A 21164-nucleotide genomic window follows, 5' to 3' on the forward strand; every position below is an offset into this window, starting at 1 on the left:
CCTCCGCCGCCGCCGGCCGCCTATGCCTTCTGCATTTTCATTCTTTTTAGTTCTCAGCAATGAATTTGGGCAGCAATTACTCTACAAATATGCAGGCTTTAAATGTGAAGTGTTTCTGATATGGAGGGGCAGAGCCAAGAACAAATATGGAACACAATTGCTCCCTTGTTTTGTCTTCTTTTCAAATTTTATATCAACTTTTTACTACTTATGGCTGTGATTCTGTTTTTTTTTTTTTTTTTTTTGGGGGGGCTCAACAGTTATAGGATCGAAAAATCAAGTTTTAAATTTCGGAATGGGTTTCTTATTTAAGGAGTTATGCTTGGATTGACTCCAATTACGTGGGTAAGCATAACTAGTTGCATTTTATAAGCGCAGGCTTATGGTCTGACTTGAATTCTCGAGATCAGCAAGCCAACATTTGCGAGTGAAAAACGATCGAAGAAATGGACCTCGTTAAATCATTACAAATTTCAAACTACAAAAACTCGTCATAATAGTACAACCAATAGTCATTAACGATTTTGCTTTATTTTTATTTTTTGAAGAGTTTATATTTGTTCACCTTTTTTTAAAAAAAAAAAATCAAATTCTAAAATTAAAAATAAATTTTCATAATTTATTTTGTTTACTTAAAAAAAAAAAAGGGCTTCATTTAAAATATGAGTGGAAAGTAAATAAACAGAATTATAAAAAAAAAATTAAAAATTAAATTAAATACAGCATAGGACCGCGAAGCATTTCCAGTTACCACATTAGGAACCAAACGAAAAATTACTATATATTTGGTTTCTCCTTTCTCTCTCTGCTCCGCCTGTCGCCGCCCTAAAACCTCGAACCATCATGAGCCGAATGACTTCGAATTTGCTTGATGAAGCTCTAGGTCTCGATGATTCTACGAGTCTCTCCCCTCTGGTCGGCCGTCTGTTGCTTGTTGAGGATTGTGTTGAAACCAGCGGCGCTTTTGTTCTTCATCACCTCCTCAAGCGCGCCTTTTCTTCTCCTCACTCTTCCAATGCCGTCATCTTCATTGCATTCTCTCAGTCCTTTGTTCACTATGACCGCGTGCTCAGGAAACTGGTGCGATCTCGCTATTTATGCATGTGTGTGGATGTTTATAGCTTAGATGTTTGCTATTTGTTGGTTTGAGTTTGGCGACGGACCTTTTTCGATTGTGGTATGAGTTCCTATTGCTCACTTGAACTTGGTTGTTGGTGAGAGGAACCGTGGTGGAAATTTATTACAAGATTATATAGCAGGACTAACGGAGAATTCTCAACTCCTCGAGGCTGCTATCAACATAATAAGTTTTAAGAATTACATATTCACGAGTTGCATAAAGAATTCGTTATTGGACGATTGACTGGTATTCTTTTTAGTGGAATATAGTTTATGAAATTATTAAGTCTGATAACAATTTGATTATTGGCCTTTTGAAAATTAAGTTTATAATCACTAATCTTTCAATGGTAAAGAAATAAGCTATTTTTTCAAGAACCAAATCGTTATTAAATGATGATTGATAAGCTTATAAAGAAACATTTTGACTTATCTAGCTTTTAGTGATAAAAATTGACAATAATATCTTGATGTTGGATCTCTCTTCTCATTCATCTGTTATCTGTCGTGCTGAAATTCTGTCATTTAATTACTTTAATTTAGTGTTCAGAATGAGAGTATTCATCTGTAGAACTATATTTTAATCAGGGGTGTAACTTAGCTGCTCAAAGGGACAGCCATAGGTTCTTTTTCTTAGACATGCTTACGGTGGGCTGTTCAGGTGAGAAAACCAGGTATAATATCATCATTTAAGCTTTTATCTTATTCCCCCTCCATTTTTTCAAACTTCTCGTTCTTTTCTGCATCTGTTGGAGTAGCTTTATTTTCTACTTGTATAAATGATGATTTACTTACACTTAGAAGGGATTGGTTGCATATCCAGCTATTGATGAAGTAGGTTGTCCCCCACCCTTTCTACACTTGCAGCGAAGAATTTATTTTTCATAATTCATTGACCCCCCATTACTTCCTCATTACTGAGCTTGGATATCTGGATAACCATGAAATAAAGATGGCTATTAGGTTTTTTTCTTTTTTTTTTTTTCTCTCAGTTTTGCTATAAAATAAAAAATGTTTCCTCATCTTTTTAAATTTATCGTGTTTTTCATCTTTTCATTCTACTATTGTTATTATTTTTTTATTTTTTTATTTTTTGGGAAAAGAAACAAGAATTTTGTTGATGAATGAAATTAACAAAAGAGGAAACAAAAACTTCCAAATATTCATAGTGGATAACAAAATATTCTTCTCGTAGCTAAAAGATTAGTGAGCCTAGTCCTTGAAGGATTTTGCACATTTACACTGACCGAAAGCATTAAAGAGAACCCAAGTCATTGAAAACGTGGCTGTTCCTCTCTTTCTAATGGGTCGATAAAAAGGTGTTGATAAGCTAGTTCCAAATGGTCCTCTTTTGAACCATGAAGTGTTGGCCCATGAGCATGTAGGAGAGGAATTCGCGAATGATGATAGGCCATGTAACGTGCCTACCAAGGGCTTCTGAAACCGAGGACCAGAAGTGCCCAGCCAAGGAACAAGTGATAAAGAGGTGACCTTGCAACTCTGTGTCTTTCCAGCAGAAAACACAGACTGATGAGGATAAGTTTTGATGCAGTAACTTCTTTTGTTGTTATTGGTGTTGATACTCTTGTGGGCTGAGTTTCCGAAACTCCTACGGTATTTTCCATCACAAAGGCAATTGTAGAGGGGTCTATGTCATGTTTTTGTTGTTTTGGCCATGTTGATTATAGGACTCCACCGAGAAAATGGTTGATGTTTCCATCAGCCAAACCCATCTATCCATAGCATTTGAAAGAATTACCGTTTCAAGCGATGCAGCAAGGAAGCCCATTACTAATCTCATCTGATTCCATCTTTCTGAGATGAAAGCATATGGCTTATATGTTAAGTCTGTAAAGATTGAGGAACGATTGAGCCAATGAGCCATCACCAGTCCGTTGCTCATTCTAAAAGGATCTCTCTCTCCCATCACCAATTTTTGCTTTCCAAGGTCCTTAATACTGATGGATAGCTGGAGATATATGGCCAAGTGACTTTGGAAGAGAATTTCCTGGAAGGAGGATGCTGTCGATGGCAAGGGTCAGATTAGTTATACTTAGACATAGTAACCTGCCTCAAAGGGTTTGTCTTTCATTAGTGAATCTCCAAATTCATTTGGCAAGTAGAGCTTCATTTTTTTCCTTTTACACTGCCAATGCCCAAGCCTCCAAGGTAAAAGGGGCTTCTTGGTAATATCCCAACTAACATTGTGCATGCCTTTCTCCATCTTGGATTCTTGAGCCATTCCCAAAAGAAATTTGTGATGATCTTTTCATCTCGCCTGCCATTAAACAGAGACCAGTAATAAATGAGGAGATTGGAGAGTGTAGCATTTATAAGCATTTGATGGCCACCGTCATATATATATGTAGCATTTGTAATCCCTATTGTTGGGACATCATTCTGTATCATTTCATTCGATCAATGAAATCGTTTCCTGTCAAAGCAGAACCAAAAAAAAAAAGAAAAAAAAAAAAAAAGAACATTGGAGTATTTCCAATTATAGAGCTTTTTTGTCATGCGTTCCTTTTTGGTCCGAAAGGTGCTTGTTTTTTGGCTTTTCATTATGTATTTCATGGCACCAAATCTTTGATATGGCACAAGTTTTTTCTGCTACCAGATAGAAGTGGAAAGGAAACTGGTGAAGGTGTTCTTGTTGGACTGTACTGTAAAATTCAGAGAGCTGTTAGTGCCTTAATTCAAGAGAACAAAAGGCATGTCACCATTGTGATTGATGATATACCTCTTCTGGAGGTTGCTGCCAATGGTTCTTCAAATCATGTCTTAGACTTCCTTCATTATTGCCACACTTTAACATCAGAAATTGTAAGACCCTTTAAGCGTACTGAATTCTTCTCTTCTTCACATGTCCTTGTTATATTTAACCTCCAGTATTCATACTTTGCTCTTGCCACAGGGTTGTTCCATTATTGCACTTAGTCACGAAGATGTTTACCTGGACATCGAAAGGCCACTGATTCTACAGATGGAATACCTTGCTGACGTTTTGATAAAAGTAGGCCCACTAGCCACTGGTATAGCAAAGGACGTTCATGGGCAGGTGCCATTTCTTGCTTTTATAACTTTCATGTTAATCAGCTTGTTTTCTACGCCTAGTTATGTTTGAACTATTTCTCCTACATCTTCCTTGGTCAAGAATTGTGCAACAACTCTTCCCGATCATAGGGCCTGTTTGGAGTGACTTTCTTAGTGCTAAAGTCACTCCAAACCATCATTCTAAACTGTTTTTAAGCATTAAAAAGTTGTTCCAAAGAGGCCCTTAGTTACCTATCATTTCCTCCAGATTTCTGGCACTATATGTGAGGGGTTGTTGATGACATTAACTCTTTCCCTGTAACAGTGCCTGTTTATACCAGGCTGTTTTAGATGTAACCTTAGGTAGTATATGCTGTTGAGACTAAAGATACTGTATATAATGCTAATAAATTTTTAAATATCGATTACATCATCAAGCTGCTTAGCATACTTTTTCCCGCTTCGTTGTTTGACCCGATTTTATTCACATTTGTTGCTGCCACTCATTGTTAGGGCAATCATGATCATAATCAGGTTTCGTTTTCCTCTCTGCAGCTGACAGTTTTGAACAAACCAGTCGGAGGCCTGCAAGAAAACTTAAGAAACAGAGTGCATAATTTTCAATTTTACATCAAGGAAAATGGTACTGAATTTTTTTATTCTGGAAGCAGAGCTTGAGGAAAGCCTTGGGCAAGAAAAGTAGACAGATTTGATAATTATACCTTTTTGTGTAGTACCATGTTGGCTCTTAACCCGGTGAAGTTGCCCGACTTCGAGCATCTGTTGATACTGTTCGTGATGCAACTAGGAAGGCGCTCTATTGAGATCATCACGGACAGTATAGATTCCTTGCTCTACAGTCGATTTGTTCTGTGTGAAACCTACCTCTTTATTTGACATTATAACAAAGGGAAAAATTGCTTATTTATTTGCTATTTTCGTTTCCAAAGTCAGTATTGATAAATATGAACATTCAGTTATTGCAAATTATCCAATAGCCGCTGATTTTTAGTTTTATCCTAACAGATAGTTTAAGAGTTTATAAGTTAAAATTTGGTTGTCTTTGGTATGCATTTTCAATTTGGTCCTAAATTTTTAGAATTTGATTTAGACCTTTAACATCTTGATATGTCTTAATTGAACTGTGTTCAGGTTGGCTCGAGATCTAATCTTTAGTAGAAACTTCGATGCATTGCAAAAATTAATTTATTTATTCTAGTTTTCGCTTGGGACAGGAACGACCGTATATCAATCATAGACTTAATTTGTAGAACGATTGAGGGGATGCATCGAGTGTCTAAGCACCACCATCTATTTTTTTTTCTTGCTCTAACAACAATTCAATGTGTTTTTCATCATGAATTCTATTGTTTTAACCAATATGAGATTTAATTTTCACAAAGTGCAAATGGAAATCAAAGTGATAATGTTAAGAGTGCAAACAAAATTCTACATTAGTTGGGGAAAGAACTAAGAAGTGATTGCCTTTTAGGGCCCGCTAGCTGATGGGCCTTAGTTGGGTCGGCCCAATTGAAAGTTTAGTGATTGCCTTCTAGGGCCCGCTAGTTGATGGGCCTTCGTTGGGTCGGCCCAATTGAAAGCTAAAGGCCACCAATAAGTGGAGGACAGGACTGTCATTTAAACAATACAAAGTTAAATCTGTTCGTACAAACCCTTAAAATCGAATATCGTGTTTTCTTGGAGCGAAATTTCTGCCTTGGTATTTATTCGTCTTCGGGTTTCCTTGGTTTTTTGGCTGCCGATCGACTTTGAATTCGAAATAAGCATGCCGCCGAAGCAGCAATCCAAGGCCGATTTAGCGAAGAAGCAGAAGGTCGTTGAAGACAAGACATTCGGTCTCAAGAACAAGAATAAGAGCAAAAACGTCCAGAAATATGTCCAGAATCTCAAGCAATCTGTCCAGCCAAAGGTCGACCCGAAAGTAGCTGCCAAGGTCCGGTTTTCCGCTCCAAGTTTATTCTGCTGGTTAATTAAGGGGACAGTTTAATCTCTTTTTCTGATGATTTTTTTTCTACTTTTCGGAACGAGAAGAAGCTGATTGATTGGTTTTGGCATTAAGCAGAAAAAGAAGGAGGAAGAAAAAGCTAAAGAGAAGGAGCTAAATGACCTGTTCAAGATTGCTGTTAGTCAGCCCAAAGTACCCGTTGGTATGTGCGATTTATTACTTTTCGTCTTTGGTTTTAGTTCAGATTTATTGTTTGCGTCGAAGCTTTCGTATTGAACTAATGTGATATTGGATTTTGGTTATTTGGTTAGGTGTTGATCCCAAGTCTATACTTTGTGAGTTTTTTAAAGCGGGACAGTGTACGAAAGGTTTTAAATGCAAGTTTTCACATGATTTGAATGTCCAGAGGAAGGGTGAAAAGATTGATATATATAGTGATAAGCGTGATGAAGGTGAGAGATTAACATTCTTATTTTCTACAAGTCATATAATTTTTCATTTATTAAATACTTTTACTAAAAATTTTTCACGGCCAATGCTTTTCCTTAGATACGATGGAGGATTGGGATCAAGAGACATTGGAGAAGGTCATCGAATCAAAAAAGAATGATTACAACCTCAACAAGCCAACTGAGATTGTATGTTTCTCATGTCCCCTTCATAGCGTTCTTACGTTAAATTGCATTGTCTGAGCTTGTTACTTCTGACATATTAACTCAAATATGCAATCCCTTTATCTATCATCCTTTCTTTGAATTGTAAGAGTCTTACACCTTTTGTAGAAGAGGGTTAAGCCTTCATGACAATGCATTAAAGTTTCTACACCTCGAATTGACTAGAAGACTAAAATGAATTTGTTGTAGTGTTAAAAAAAAACGTTGATGTTCACTTGTGTGTATGGTTTATACTTTATATTCAATGCCTTGTCATTTTTTATTCAGGCTTACGCCTCGCTTCTTCAAGGCATTGCCTTCAGCCATATTTTATGTATTAACTGGAAACTAATACGTTTCCTTGTGGTGACATTGTTGGGCAAGGTTATGATGTCTAATCTCTCGTGAATTAAAAATTAGGGTATTTTTTTAGAATTGGGCATGCGCTAGGATTTTCGCCAACTTATAATTTGAAGGTCTAAGGGATGGGTCTGGAAAGAACTGACTTTGACGTTCTTGTTACTGTAGAAGTGAAGCTTGCTGGTGAATAGAAAAAAAGCTCATATTGGTAATACTTAATTTTAGAACTATTATTTGTGAACTTCTGTTTCCAACGCATGGATTATGTTTCCACTTCCAGTGATTGAGTTATGCTATTATATTGTGCTGACATGCGGTCTTTCTAAAATCCTTGTGGTTTTCTAGACAACTGTATATTGCTTGTTATAGTTGAGATAATTTAGTATCCTATTTTAATGATCTTTTAAAAATGGATAATTTACAGGTCTGCAAGCATTTTCTGGAAGCAGTGGAGAAGAAGCAGTATGGCTGGTTTTGGGTGTGTCCTAATGGTGGTAAAGATTGCCACTATAGACATGCTCTTCCTCCAGGATATGTTTTAAAGTCACAAATGAAGGAACTGCTCGAAGAGGAGAGTCAAAAGCTTGCCATAGAGGAAGAGATTGAGAATGAGGTGATTCAATTCAATTTAATTGCTTATGGTTTTTATTCTCCTGTTGACGTTTTAAACCAAACAAGAAAATGCTTTTTAAAAAAATTACAGCCTTTTACTCTTTTTCAATTTTGGGTTTCAGTTTCACGCTACATCTTTTTACTATGTTTATTTGCTTATCCCAGCGGGCAAAAGTTAAAACCACTACTCCCATTACTCCGGAGCTTTTCTTCCAATGGAAGAAGAAAAAGATGGATGAAAGAGATGCTGGTTTGGCTGCACAACAAGCAGAGAGAGCTAAGAATGACCGCATGAGGTTTCTAGATTACTCATATAGCTAATTACTTTTATAAAGTAATTAATAGTGACATAAGCTTTTTGTTTTTTTTCCAGTGGTCGGGAGTTGTTTCTTGCGAATGCAAGCTTGTTTGTGGATGATGCTGAGGCATATGAAAAATATCAGCGAGAAGAAGAACCTGAAGCCGATGAACCAAAGGTAATCCTATGTGTGAATTTTATACAGATTGCTTGTTTCTTCAGAGTCATTTGCGACTCTATTCATGAGTTATGCCATGTGAACAGTGACTTCATGACCACATTCTTCCCTGATGAATTTTTTAGTCGAACATTTAAATTTCTGGGCATCACTTTTTATGCACCTACCCCTTTGTTTTAATATGAGGATGGTTTGAATGTTACTGCTTACCATATGCAAATGTAATATGCTACGCAGAGGTATCTGAGGAAAGAAATAGTTTCTTTTATCCAAGCCTGTCAGTGTCTTAGCGATGGAAATTTCCAATCGTTAGACAGATTGATTTATTCCATGTGCTCCAACCACTTTGAAGTATGTTAGTTAGACTTGGTTATTGAAAATATGTTGTCTATATTCTTTGTGTTTCTGTAGTGATAGCTGTAATTTTGTTTGTATTGCTATTTTTAGTGGTTCAAGAAAAAATATCGTCCCTCAAAAGAGAAATAAGAAAAGGAGGACAAGTAGTTCTATCCGACGAAGGGACCAGAAGATATGATGTTGGTGTAGTTGAAGTACAAGAAATCATTCTTGAGGTTTCACTACTTCAGCAAGTTAAAAATTCTAACCCAACCCATACTGACTGAAAAGTTCTCATTTCTCCCCAAACACATTGACACCATTAGATAGCATAAGCTCATTGATTTGAAGGCTTAACTTAGCGGTTACTTGAACAAACTTTATCGGTAGAAATCTCAATAGCTCACTTCTGAAGTTACACAAAGTGAAGAGCATCCAGATTCGCTCAGAAAAAAGGTAAGTAGCATAAGAGAGAGTTTTGGTTTTCATTATCTTGGGTGCAAAAGGCTCACCAGCTTAGCAAATGATTTAAAACAGGGGTTCCTCTGCTAGCGATGGGCCTCATTTATTTAACTTTCTAAGAAAAGCTGACCAAATATAGAGTTTCACCTTGTGAACTTTGGACTTCCAAAATATATTGGACAATGACCTTGAAATAACCTCCGACTGCTTGTCAATGCGTTCTAACTAAGTTTTATTAGTGACACTCCTTGGTTGATCTAATTTCTAAATTCTACAATCAGCTTAGCTGTTCTGACGAACAAAAAACCTATCTGTTGGTGAGGGTGGCCCACCTCCACCTTTCTATTGATGAGACTCTTCTTTCGAAATATTTTCCTGATATCCATTTTCATTTAAGCACTTTACTTTTAGCACTGGCTCAATGACCGCTAGTCTGACCCATCATGATTGAGATTCTTCCTGAATATGTGATGAATATGAGATCTCAGTTCTCATTCATCGTCCAATCCAAATGCTATTATTACCCTTGGACTTGGAGGCACTATAATCCTTCCCATTTAAGGAAATCTCTCTAAATCATCCATCAATCTTATCTATCACACTTGACAGAACCATGAAGATGTGAGAGTACATCTTTAAAGCTTTCAAATTTGAAAATAAGCCTGAATGCTATAGCTTTGCCAGCTTCTCTCTCATTCTTTCAAAGGATCTGATACCAAAATGTAGAGATACTAGGATTTCTCCCATGAGAGAACAATTGTGCGGATACCCTTGCCAATCTTGGGTCCTCCTTGATTAATTTGTGCTAGATACATGCTATTACCACTGAGGAAGTTTGACTCTCTTAAAGCAGAGAAAGAACTGTATGTTTTGTCTAATGCTACAGGATCTTGGGAAAGAAACTCTGTTGATAAAGCAGTCACTCGGAAGCTTCATCATACCAATCAAAGGATAGCTTTATAGACGTTCCTTCTTGAGACCGTAGCGCTATGCCATCTGGGAGAAGTTGAGGATCTGTATGTCTAATTACATCTCAACCACTGGTAAAATCATTTGAGAGGTAGGACGTTGGCAAACAAAGCATGCCCATAAGTTTACTACTGGCACTATATGTTAGAGGAATTAACGTCGAATGGATCTACTTGGCCTTCCGTGGGGTTAGATCTTGTTGGAGCATTCCCAATAAGGCTTGGGAAGAAGCAGCACTTGATTGTGGACTTTAGACCATTCCACCAAGTGGTTAGTGATCATGGCCCCTAGATTCATGCCCTGGTATAGTTCGAGGCTAGAGAGATTTTTGTGCAACCCAGGAGGTTTGCTTTTGTAGTTATCTCAATATCAAAACATCTCTCTCATCTTCAACTGTAGATGGTTTCAATACGTTTCTTTTTGTTAGTTATTATTTTGCTTCCCATTAAAGCAGTTAGCTGACTGTACGTACAAATTCAAGTCCAGTTGATTTGTTTGGTGAACTGATCGTGCAACTCTCATCCTTTTAATGACCACGTGCAATTTCAGGCTAAAGATAATGCAACGGGTGGACCCAGTACCTCAACAAGTGCTGTTGATGATTCTGAAGATGTCCTCCTGGACGAGGACGACGACGACGACGACGAACTGGATCTTGATGAGCTAAACGAGCTTGAGGCAAGTTTATCCAGAACGTCGATTCAGATCGGGGAGCCAGGTATCGAGGCCTCTTGAGAGGGAGGTAGAGAGACATTGTTCACTGTAGCAGAGAGAGTGTGTGTTTGTTGTTTGTTAAAAAATTAAGGAACATAATGGATTCTGAGTTTTTATGTTCTCTTATCTGGGATTGGACCGACTCTGGTTGCCATATAACATATTCAAATTTTGACTCCATGTGCTTCTTTCTCTTCACTCTTTTCATGTGTTCAGTGTTCGGTGTTTTTTCATTTACAAACCGAATCTCCCAAACTCATCCGTTTCAAACCCAAACTAACAACAGTTTGATCGGTTTAAAGCCGTTTTTTTTTTTTTTTCTTTCAGGTTTTTCAGTTTTATACCCTAATCTCAACTACTACTCATTATTGCTTACAAATTTAAGCTTTTTTTTTTTTTTTTTTTTTTTTTGTGAAGGTATTTTCAGCTGTCCTTTTGACTTTTTGATGAATTTTACCTGCTTATATCGATTTTCACTTTTAAAATTTTAATTTCATCAAATTTCACCATTATATTTAAGCAAGTGTTGTAGTGTTTTCCTTAAACTTGAAAAAATATTGCCATTTTGCCCATTTGATAAACTTTCAATCGAAAGATCATTATAAAAATATTTCATATGCCTTCAATGAATTATAAACCATGTGTTTATTAAAAAAAAAAATCTATATTAGAGCCAGTTTTCGATTAAAATATGTGAGTTGAAAAGAATAATCAATGGTTAATTTGTGAACTAATCAAACTAAAATTTGTTTAAAACTTAATATTATAGAAATTAGTGGGTTATTGTGATACAAACATTACTCCTTTTAAAAAAAAAAAATTAATGAATGAATTTGCATAAAATGATATAGTTGTTAGAAAATGTAATATTTACAATATTTTAGGGTCTAGTTCAATAATATTGAAAATTTAAAGTGAAAAATCATATAATTTGACAAAGTTTGAAGTAAAATTAAAATGGTAATGTTACCAAAATATTTAAGAACAAAACTACTCCTTCATGGTTCGGCCCATTTAGATTACCTTTTGGGCTTGAGAATCATCCTTTTACTTCCAAGGCCCATTTAGACTTTTTTTTTCCCCGTAATCCCTTACTTTATGTGAGGTCGGAAGGTTGGTAATTTTCTTATTAACCCAATAAATAATTTAAATATATATAAACTTTTAATGGATTTTCTCCCAAATTTAAATCATGTAAATTTCGATTTAGTCAAAACTATTATCAATAATAAAAATAGAAAAGTTTAAGAATCAAACTCTTAATTTTATCATTTTTATTTGAAAATCAAATTTAGTTCTAAATTCTTTCTCCATAGGTGATGGCATTTCGGTAAATAATGTAGAGAATGGGGTCAAATCCGAAAAAATAAAATAAATTTATAATTAAGGAGATGAAGGGAGAGAAAGTGGCCACGTCGTCGGATGCAGGAGGGTTGATAACCTCGTACCCTTTTCGCCATAAAAAATATATATATTCATTTTTATTTTCGGAAAAAAAAAATATCTTAATTAATTTGTCTTTTTTTTGTTTGTTTTTTTTGGAGTTTTGTCCAATTAGTAATAAATATCCACGTGGCCCATCTGCCTCTCTAATTTTTCAAATTTCTCCACATTTATTGATTTTATTGCCATATTTTAGTTTTTTAAAAAATAAAATAAATTTTTGACACTCCAACTTATAAAATTAACCCATTTTTTAATCTTAGAATTTTGTAATTTCAGATTATACCACAAAATAATTAACTAATTGTAATATTATTGCTCTAAATGTTGTAGAAGTGAAAAAAAAAATACATAATTTTTAAAAAAAATTAATGAAGTAAGAAGTGTTATTTAAAGTTTTAAAATTATAGAAACTCAATTTATAATTTAATATTATTCTAAATAATTATTACCAACTAAAAAAGTCAAAATGTTTAGAAGATAAGTACGGTACTTAATTTCATAGTTGCCGTACCTTAAAAAGATGAACGGCATCATTGACTTAATATAAAATTTTATGTCAATTTATAATATAAATTATTTTTATTTTAAAGTTTTGTTAAAAAAACAAAATAATAATAATAATTAATTAGAAATCGACGTGGATCGAGCATGACGACTTTTAAATAAAATATGCTTTTAAGTTTATTTTAAATCCAATAAGTTATGTTGGAAATAAATAATTAAAATGATGGGTAATATAAATGAGTGAATAACAAGTCAAAGATTCGGAATAACATGACCATTTCACGGGGATGCAGGATAATGCATGGCCCTTCAGGTGGTGAATTTGATTCTGAATCCTTTACTTGGGTCGTTACATTTAATTAAAATTTGATTATAATTTTGAGAAATTCGCTACGATGGAATCGGTAAATAAGGTATTAGAACACGCTCAACCGACACAAAATACGTGATATCAACTAAAAAGTCAAAGATTCGGAACCTCGAATTTAGCTTTAAAAAAAAGAACTTCACTTGCATTGGTTTTAAAAATAAATTGGGATTTGAATAACCGGTTATTATTTAATTGTTTGTGATATATAAATAATAAATGTAAGTAATTAAATAATAAAGTCTAAGACTTAAATATTATTAATAAAATCCCTGTGATTTAAGCAGTGACGTTAATTGCCAATAAATGACGCGCGTATGAATCACGCTAAGAGTATCGGTTCCAAATTCAAATTTGGTACTAACTGGAAATTGTCCACGTGGTGATCTGCGATTGGTTATTTGTAGCTGGACAGTGATTTTCGACCAGCTTCTTTTAATATTTTGTTTTAATTTGTATGATAATTGATGTTATGTACGTTTTAATTAATAAAAATAAAAATAAAATATTTGTTTTTTTTTTAATAATATTTTATTTCATTAATTAGTTATTTTTCCTTAAATAATGGATAAGGTTTCTTTGAGACACTATTATTTGGCGGTTTTCATCAATCACAACAATTTTTTTAATCTCTATTATTATAATATCATAAATTCATATATTTTTTTCTTTTTATTTTTTTATTAAATTAATTATCAAAATGAAAATATTTTTTCATTTAATTATTTAAATTTTGTTAATTTTAATTGAATTCAACCCTACTTTTCAGCACCTTAATTAGGATAATTCTAAGAACGTTAGCTAATAAATTAGGGACCTTTGATTAAATCCAAAGATCATATAAGTCTTTATATTAAAAATTAAAATGTTGATAATTATTGTGAATAAAACGAAGAAAATAAGTGAATAAAATTATTTTATAATATTTTTGCATAATTTAAAAAGGAAGTGGAAGAGCTTTAATTGATCGAGAATCAAAGACTAAAAGAGAAAGAACACTAAAAGAAAGAATAAGAAGATTGTGTAATGCAATTGATTTATGATAGGGAATGTTATTAGGGTTGCCTTATTATATGCTTTGTCTTTACGAATCAATCAAATAAAGCGAACATATTTTTCACTTATTTTATTAGGTAAAATTAGATTACGAACAATATAGAACGTTTAGCAAATTCGATAGCCTTAAACGTTATTTTTTAAACGTGAAGTCCGAATGGCTTAACGAATAAAGAAACAAAGAGTTACGATCACATAAAGAAAACTATCGTGATTTATGGCCACGTGCTCCCATCTCTGAAATATAGACTCCACCCTGTCTCCATCGAACCGTGATCCATAGCTACATGTACTATTCTTTGATATACAAACCCCACTCCATATCTATTAAATCTATTTCCAAAGATGTTTTAAAAGAAGGAATATTTCTTCTTTTGAATTATTGATCGTTTATAACGTGATAGTGACTTTTCCAAATATAAACATTATATCAAAATCATAGAAACGGAAGAAATCGAAATAATAAAATTAAAATTAACCAATAAGATAAATTGAGAGGAGATGGTTGGCCATATCTTTGTTGCTCCCATTTGTTGGCAAACCAGACAGACAAAGGAATCGACAAACGTCAAAATAATGTCCTACAAAACAGACCAATATAATTGAGCACATTTATATTTACAGCTGGCTCCAAATAAAAAAAACAACATTTATTTTCTTTCCTTTTTCGACCATTTTTGTTCCTAAGTTTTTTACTAAAAAAAACATAAGCTCATAGGACTCGTCGATATGAAATCTAAGATCGAGCTGTTGGGAAAAATCTACTTTTACTTTTTGTAGGGACATATCGTGGAGTAGTTTCCAAACTGACACGAAAAATAAGTGAACATTAATCACTAACTTTTAAAACGATGTAGACGTCAATCACATAGATATAATTATTACGATTCATATTCTCATAAACTAAAAACATCAAACTTCACTAACCCGACTCACCCGACTAAGTCTCTCGAACAAAGAAACAAGTCTAGATTTTTTAAGTTTAAATTTCATTTTTGTCCAAATATTATCAAATATCTATTTTATTTTTTAAAATAGTCTTCGAGTATGACTTCGGATTGAACAAAAAAAAAGACACGTGTGCGGTTGAGATTGAAAGCTTTTAATAAATAGAAAAAAATAGAGGGCTAAAATTACAGATGGAGGGATGGAATAAGTATGTATGTACGCTATATGAGAGGAGATAACGAGGCCACGTCATAAGCCGGGGGCACAGAAACCTCGTACCCTCCGTCTAAATTATTATTATTTTTATTGAGGTTTATATTTTAAATTTTGTATCAAATGAATATTTGAACTTAATACTTTGTTTATAATTAATACATTATTTAAAACATTTTAATTCTGATTTATTAATAAAAGCTTAGTGATTTATTTATTTTAAAATTTATAATTTATCTAAATATTTATAATTTATGGATGGTATATTGGTCAGTAATTAAATAATACATTTGTTCCACAAACTTCATTATCCATTTAAGGTAATAATCTGTCATTTTCTTTTTTCCATTGCTTTTTCTAAAATTAATATTTTTAAATCTCTAGTTAAAGTCGAGTCATTTCAATCCCTTTTTTATAAAGAATCTAGCTTTTAATCTTTTTCACGACGCCTAATGGATACGTGGTATTAATTTTTTTAAAATAAAGATAATATATAAAGAAATAAATAATTTTCAACTCGAGTAATTTAAACAATTAAGTTAGATTAATTGTATATTATATTTTACTTCGAAATTCATAAAATAATAAAAAAGGAAAAAGAAATAGAAAAGTAGGAATCTAATAGGAATGAGGGGAGTTAAGTACGGAATTTCTTAAATAAATTATTCCGTACTTTGCTTAATTAGAAAATTAATTTTTAATTTTGTTCCATTATTATTATATTATTATTATTATTATAAACCCCAAGTTGTTCTGTTTATTTTATTCTTTTAAGTGATTTCTAGTTGTTACAAGAAACAATTCCCATGCATTGCTTTTGACTCTGTAATTACCGCAACGTTGAATAATATTTTATTAATTATTTTAAAATATATATATTGTCCCTTTCAATTTAAGTAAATTTAAATTGATTTTATATTAAGCTAAATATATTAATTATTTATATTCGTAACACGTTTATATTATTGGGTTTGTAAAAATATCATCGAACAAGATTTTTTTTTTATTTAACGACAATATATTTTTTTTTTATCAGGTCTAAATTTAATTGTAACATAATTTATATTTTTTTTTTCACGTAACTATCGAATTCATTTTCAACTTTAAGAATTTTGACTCGAAAAATTCTCAACTATTAGAAAAAGGGTATAAATTCGATTTTAAAATAACATTAAAAATAAATAGTAATATTTAATCACAAAATTGTATTTTTTTTTAATAATTAAAAACTAGCAATAAAGTAAAAAATCAAATGCCTGGTGGATACAAAATATAAAAGGGAATCCTATGCTTAATGGATGGCAAATATGATGGGTTTTATTTGTTTATTTATTTATTTAAGGACCACTCAAATTTTTAATTGAAAAAAAAAATTCAAAAAGTCAAATCTAATTAAATAATATTTTTTAAAATAAATATTTCCATATATGCATCATTCTATTTGTCATTTAACTAAATAAATATAAATATGGGTCGAGTTATAATTTAAACCCTAAACTTTAATTATATATGTTTCCGAACTTAAAATAAGTCTCGTAGTTGAGTATATAATAACATAGAATAAAGTTTAAGCATTTATGAAATATTTTGAAAAATATCACCACCTCTTCAAATACTAAACGTCCACGAGTTTCAAGACAAATAAATATTGTGGATGTTAGTCGGTGTGTATTAACTATTTTGAATACTCGTAAATATTGATACATATAAAATTAGAGTAAGAGAATCGAAATGATATAAGCACGGACACTTATTTTTACTTAGCCGCGTTCGTGTAGCACATGCAAAGATCGATCACATTGTCTAGCTCACACGACTTGACCTAATACGCTCTCAATACACATGGAATCTTGTTCTTTTCGGCTGTTTCTCCTACCCTAGCTTGTTTCTCTTTCTACACTGTGATTCCTCCATGTGATCACACGTGATTTGTTCGTTCAAGCTTATTTTTATGATGATTTTAAACTTTAGCTTGTTTCTATTTTAAACTGTAGCGTGGATGAAATTAATCTTGTTATCTTTTAACTTATGTTAAACTTATTATCTCGATTTTACATTTTTACGATAAAGTTTTGGTGAGATTAGTAAAACTACCACAATGTAGTTTTGTAACAATCTACATTTCGAGAGATTTGAACTAGAGTTTATCACTAACTTACGTGTAAAATTTGAAACTATACCATACTTTAAATGTCTTAAAATGGACATGTATTTAATCCATATGAAGTTAAAATAGTAGTCAAATCATTTAAAGTACGACAAGGTCATTATTTATAGAAGAAAAAATACACACAGTAATCGACGTGAGATCTCACAACCTACCTCCCTTCAGAGCCTCGTATCTGTGTTGGCACTTGTTCCCTTCTTAGGATTTCACAATTCACTCCCTTTCGGGGCTTAGCGTCTTTGCTGGCACTCGTTCCCTTCTCCAATTGATGCAGGACTCCCCCAATCCACCCCCTACGAGACTCAACATCCTTGTTGGCAGACCACCTCATGTCAACCCCTTCAGGCATCATCATTGGCACTCGTTTCTTTCTCCAATCGATGTGGGACTCCCCTTCGGTGCCCAACAACCTTGATGGTACACCGTCTTGTGTCCATACCCTTTGGAGTGTGTCATTCGGTGCTCGAGTCTTATACCATTTGTAACAGTTGAAGTTCACCGCTAGTATATATTGTTCTTTTTAGGCTTTCCCTCAAAGGTTTTAAAACGAGTAAAAAGTTTCTACATCCTTATCAAAATGTTTGGTTCTTTTCCTCTATCGATCTCAGATTTTAAAACTACGTCATAACAATAATTTATTATTCAAGTCATAGTATTTTTTTTAAAGCCAAACAATTTTAAGAAATTATGAATTTGTTCTAATTAATTATTTAATAAAAATAAAATATTAACATTAAGAATATCTATTTATTTTATTATTAATTTTTTTTATGGGAGGAAACTAAGCCCAACAAAATATGACATAAATGACGTGTCGTTTTCCCCAAACCGCAGCGGCGTAGTTCAGATTTTATCTTGTTTTTTTTTTTACAGAAAGGTTACGCAACATTATTTAAAATTACGCAGGTCTCAATTATTCCATCTGTGAAAACGACACGTGCGGATATACGATCGTTGATTTGCGTCTCACTCCCTATGAACCGTCGATCTCTGGCGGGACCCACAATTGTGAAATCACGGTTGAATGATTAGCGTGTAAGTGACTACAGAGAAGTTTTTTTTTTTTTTTTTTGCTTTTTTGAGTAAAGGTGGAAAGTCACGTGCAGAAAATATGAAGTGTCTCTTCTTTTACTCCAAAAGGCACCTCTCTTTAAATGGCACTATTATTATTAGTGTATTACTATCTTGGAGTTCAGGAGTTGGGAGGGACCACACCCCTTCTTATGTCAAATTCCCATTTTACCCCTCGTACCCAAATTACTTCTCTACCCCCATGACCCTGTTCCCGATCATAGGTTCTCGAACTCTCAATTTCGTTTGGTTTTGTTTATATATGTTCTATACCCACCTTTTAATCACAATAACTGTTAGTTTCGATACACGTCTACGTTACTAATATTAATTTATATGTCTGGACCATCAACAACGTTAATTACATATTTTATTATGTTGTGCGCATATATTTTAAAATCGAGATGCATAGAATTAAAGTCATTAGAAAATATTATCGAACTCAACATGGGATTCACTAAGGATATGTATGCGTTGCTTTGGGGGTTGTTTGGACATGCATATAGGGCTATCCTTGAAATGTATATGTCTATCAATATTTGTGGGCCAAACATAAGAGGTTTCAAGAAGATTTCTTAAATTACTAGCAAATGGACAACACATGAATCCAAAATATATATAATATAATATTTCCATTTATATCAAATTCAATAATAATACAATAATAATAATATATTCCTTTTCATGCTTTTTAAATTATTGTTCACTATTTCGAACTTGTCCTTTAGTCAATGATGTTATGAGTGTTACCTTTGAATTATTTTTAATTTATGAGATAATTATTATCGTTTAATTATTGAAATGGTGAAAATATACACCATTTATAAAAAATAAAATTAAAAATTTTAATTTCGTTTTAAAAAAATGTTTAAAACAAAGTTGAAAAAATAAATAAAAAGTAAAAGCTCATTTAATAAACAATAAGTTATGAGTTTAACGAGCAGCAAGTACTTAACTCGGCCCTAGTAATGTCCAAAAAAAATAGTAAATAAGTGCGATCTTTTATTCGATCCGTATTATCTGATATGTTCGAGACATAAAATTGAAAAATTGAGAGATATATTAAATAGAAAATTAAAAAAAAAATGGAATTTTTGTTTTTTTATTTTATTTTATTTTAAATGAGAATTAGGGTATCAATAATTTAGGGAAGAGAGAGAAACCTTAATGGAGACAGAATGTCCAATCAATGGTGAGCGATACCCTAAAATTGCAAAAGGAAAAAAACAATGAATCAAAAGCTGCAAAATGTGATGCAATCATGACCGTTCATTTTTTAATTTATTTTTTTATTCTTTTGATTTGAAATTAATGTCAGCCAACCACAAGAATCTTTCCATATCCATCCCCCCCCTCCCCCCACTTTTGGAACCTTGCCCCTTTCCTTTCTTATCACTATCAAAATTCAACCCCACAAATCTCAGCCGTTCATTCTCAAATCAATGCTCAGGATGCTTCGTTTGATGATTATCTTTGTTTTCTTCCCCTTCTTTTTAGAGATTTTATTTTTATTTAAAAAAAAAAAAAGTAAGAGAGATAAAAGACATGTGGGGACCACAAATTATAATTGTCCTCTTTTGGAAATTTCCATTAATGGTTGGTTTGAGGTATGAGTGGAATGGGATTTGATTGGATTCTAATTACGAAATTGCTACTCCCAAAATTCCCTTTTTACCCCCACATAAACTTTTTTTTTAACTTTTTTTTTTTTTTTACACGTCTTATAAAATATTTAATATAGAAACCTCTCTCGAGATTCACGACGATACATAATAGGTTAAAACAGACAATATCGACTAATAATGACCTTTAATTGTTATGCTTTCTCTCTCTATATATATAATTTTGTATTATTATAAAAAGGGGTTTAATAAGTAAAAGAAAAAAATATGGAACTACGTTCTTGTTCAAACCAAAAATAACTAATGGCTTGAAAAATGTATTAAAATTTGAAATGGGGCGTGGTTTAAAGCTATATATGTTTTGAATGGTAGTACGTGGGAATATCAATGCTTTTAAGCTAGCATTTTGAAAGTTTACGCACCAAAATCCGACCTTAATTAAGGTTAAAAATAAAGAATATCGAAGAAATACTTCATGTAAATTATCTTTGTAAAAAATAATATAAAAAATATAATAATGTTAGGGAGGTCTTACATTATTATACATTTTTAATATTTAAAATAATTTCTACATTATGATATATATATATATATGAAGAGAGTTATGATAAGTAGTACAAGTTATCCATGGTTTAGATAATAATATATGATAAAATAAAAAAAATAATAAATAAATAAAAACTAGCATGGGATTCATCGAGCACTGTACTTTAAATTTTTTAAAAGCCTATTTTATTTTAAAATTTTTGGACCTAACCCAAAATCTCGAGTTGGTTAAGTTGGTAATTCAAGGAACTTGAAATTATTTCACAATCTTAACCCTTAAATTTTCGATTGGGTTGTCGGGGTGTGGCAGGGAATGAAGAGCATAGGTGTATAATGTGATGCAAGGCAAGATAGTGGTGGCTACGAGAAGCATGCGATACTTCGATGAGATGTGTGAGATCCCACATCAGATGAGGAAGGGATCGAAACACTTTTTATAATGGTGTGAAAACCTCATTCGAATATATGTGTTTTAAAAACATTGAGCGAAAACACAGAAATGATAATATCTATTAGCAGATATA

The 21164-nt window shown here is 32.7% G+C and overlaps 2 protein-coding genes across 3 annotated transcripts; both read left to right on the top strand.

The window, feature by feature from the left end:
* Positions 1-746: 746 nt before the first annotated feature.
* Positions 747-5139, top strand: ELP6 (elongator protein 6). 2 transcript variants are annotated; one of them, XM_023677586.2, is made up of 6 exons: positions 747-1080; positions 1708-1780; positions 3737-3942; positions 4034-4177; positions 4708-4795; positions 4887-5139. In XM_023677586.2, the coding sequence occupies exons 1-6, from the start codon at positions 844-846 to the stop codon at positions 4910-4912; spliced, it is 774 nt and encodes a 257-aa protein (XP_023533354.2). In that variant the 5' UTR covers positions 747-843; the 3' UTR covers positions 4913-5139. The 2 variants fall into 2 exon arrangements, with proteins under 2 accessions (XP_023533354.2, XP_023533346.2); XM_023677578.2 differs by having other exon boundaries at positions 4708-5139.
* A 684-nt stretch (positions 5140-5823) lies between these two features.
* LOC111795280 (Zinc finger C-x8-C-x5-C-x3-H type family protein) lies at positions 5824-10878 on the top strand. The gene is made up of 8 exons (XM_023677598.2): positions 5824-6106; positions 6236-6320; positions 6430-6570; positions 6668-6756; positions 7556-7744; positions 7909-8039; positions 8117-8219; positions 10536-10878. Exons 1-8 carry the CDS (start codon positions 5939-5941, stop codon positions 10719-10721), a joined length of 1092 nt encoding a protein of 363 aa, XP_023533366.2. The 5' UTR covers positions 5824-5938; the 3' UTR covers positions 10722-10878.
* The last annotated feature ends 10286 nt before the right edge of the window (positions 10879-21164 follow it).

Source organism: Cucurbita pepo, chromosome 1 (assembly GCF_057944985.1).
Source record: "Cucurbita pepo subsp. pepo isolate OVF chromosome 1, ASM5794498v1, whole genome shotgun sequence".
NCBI lineage: Eukaryota > Viridiplantae > Streptophyta > Magnoliopsida > Cucurbitales > Cucurbitaceae > Cucurbita > Cucurbita pepo.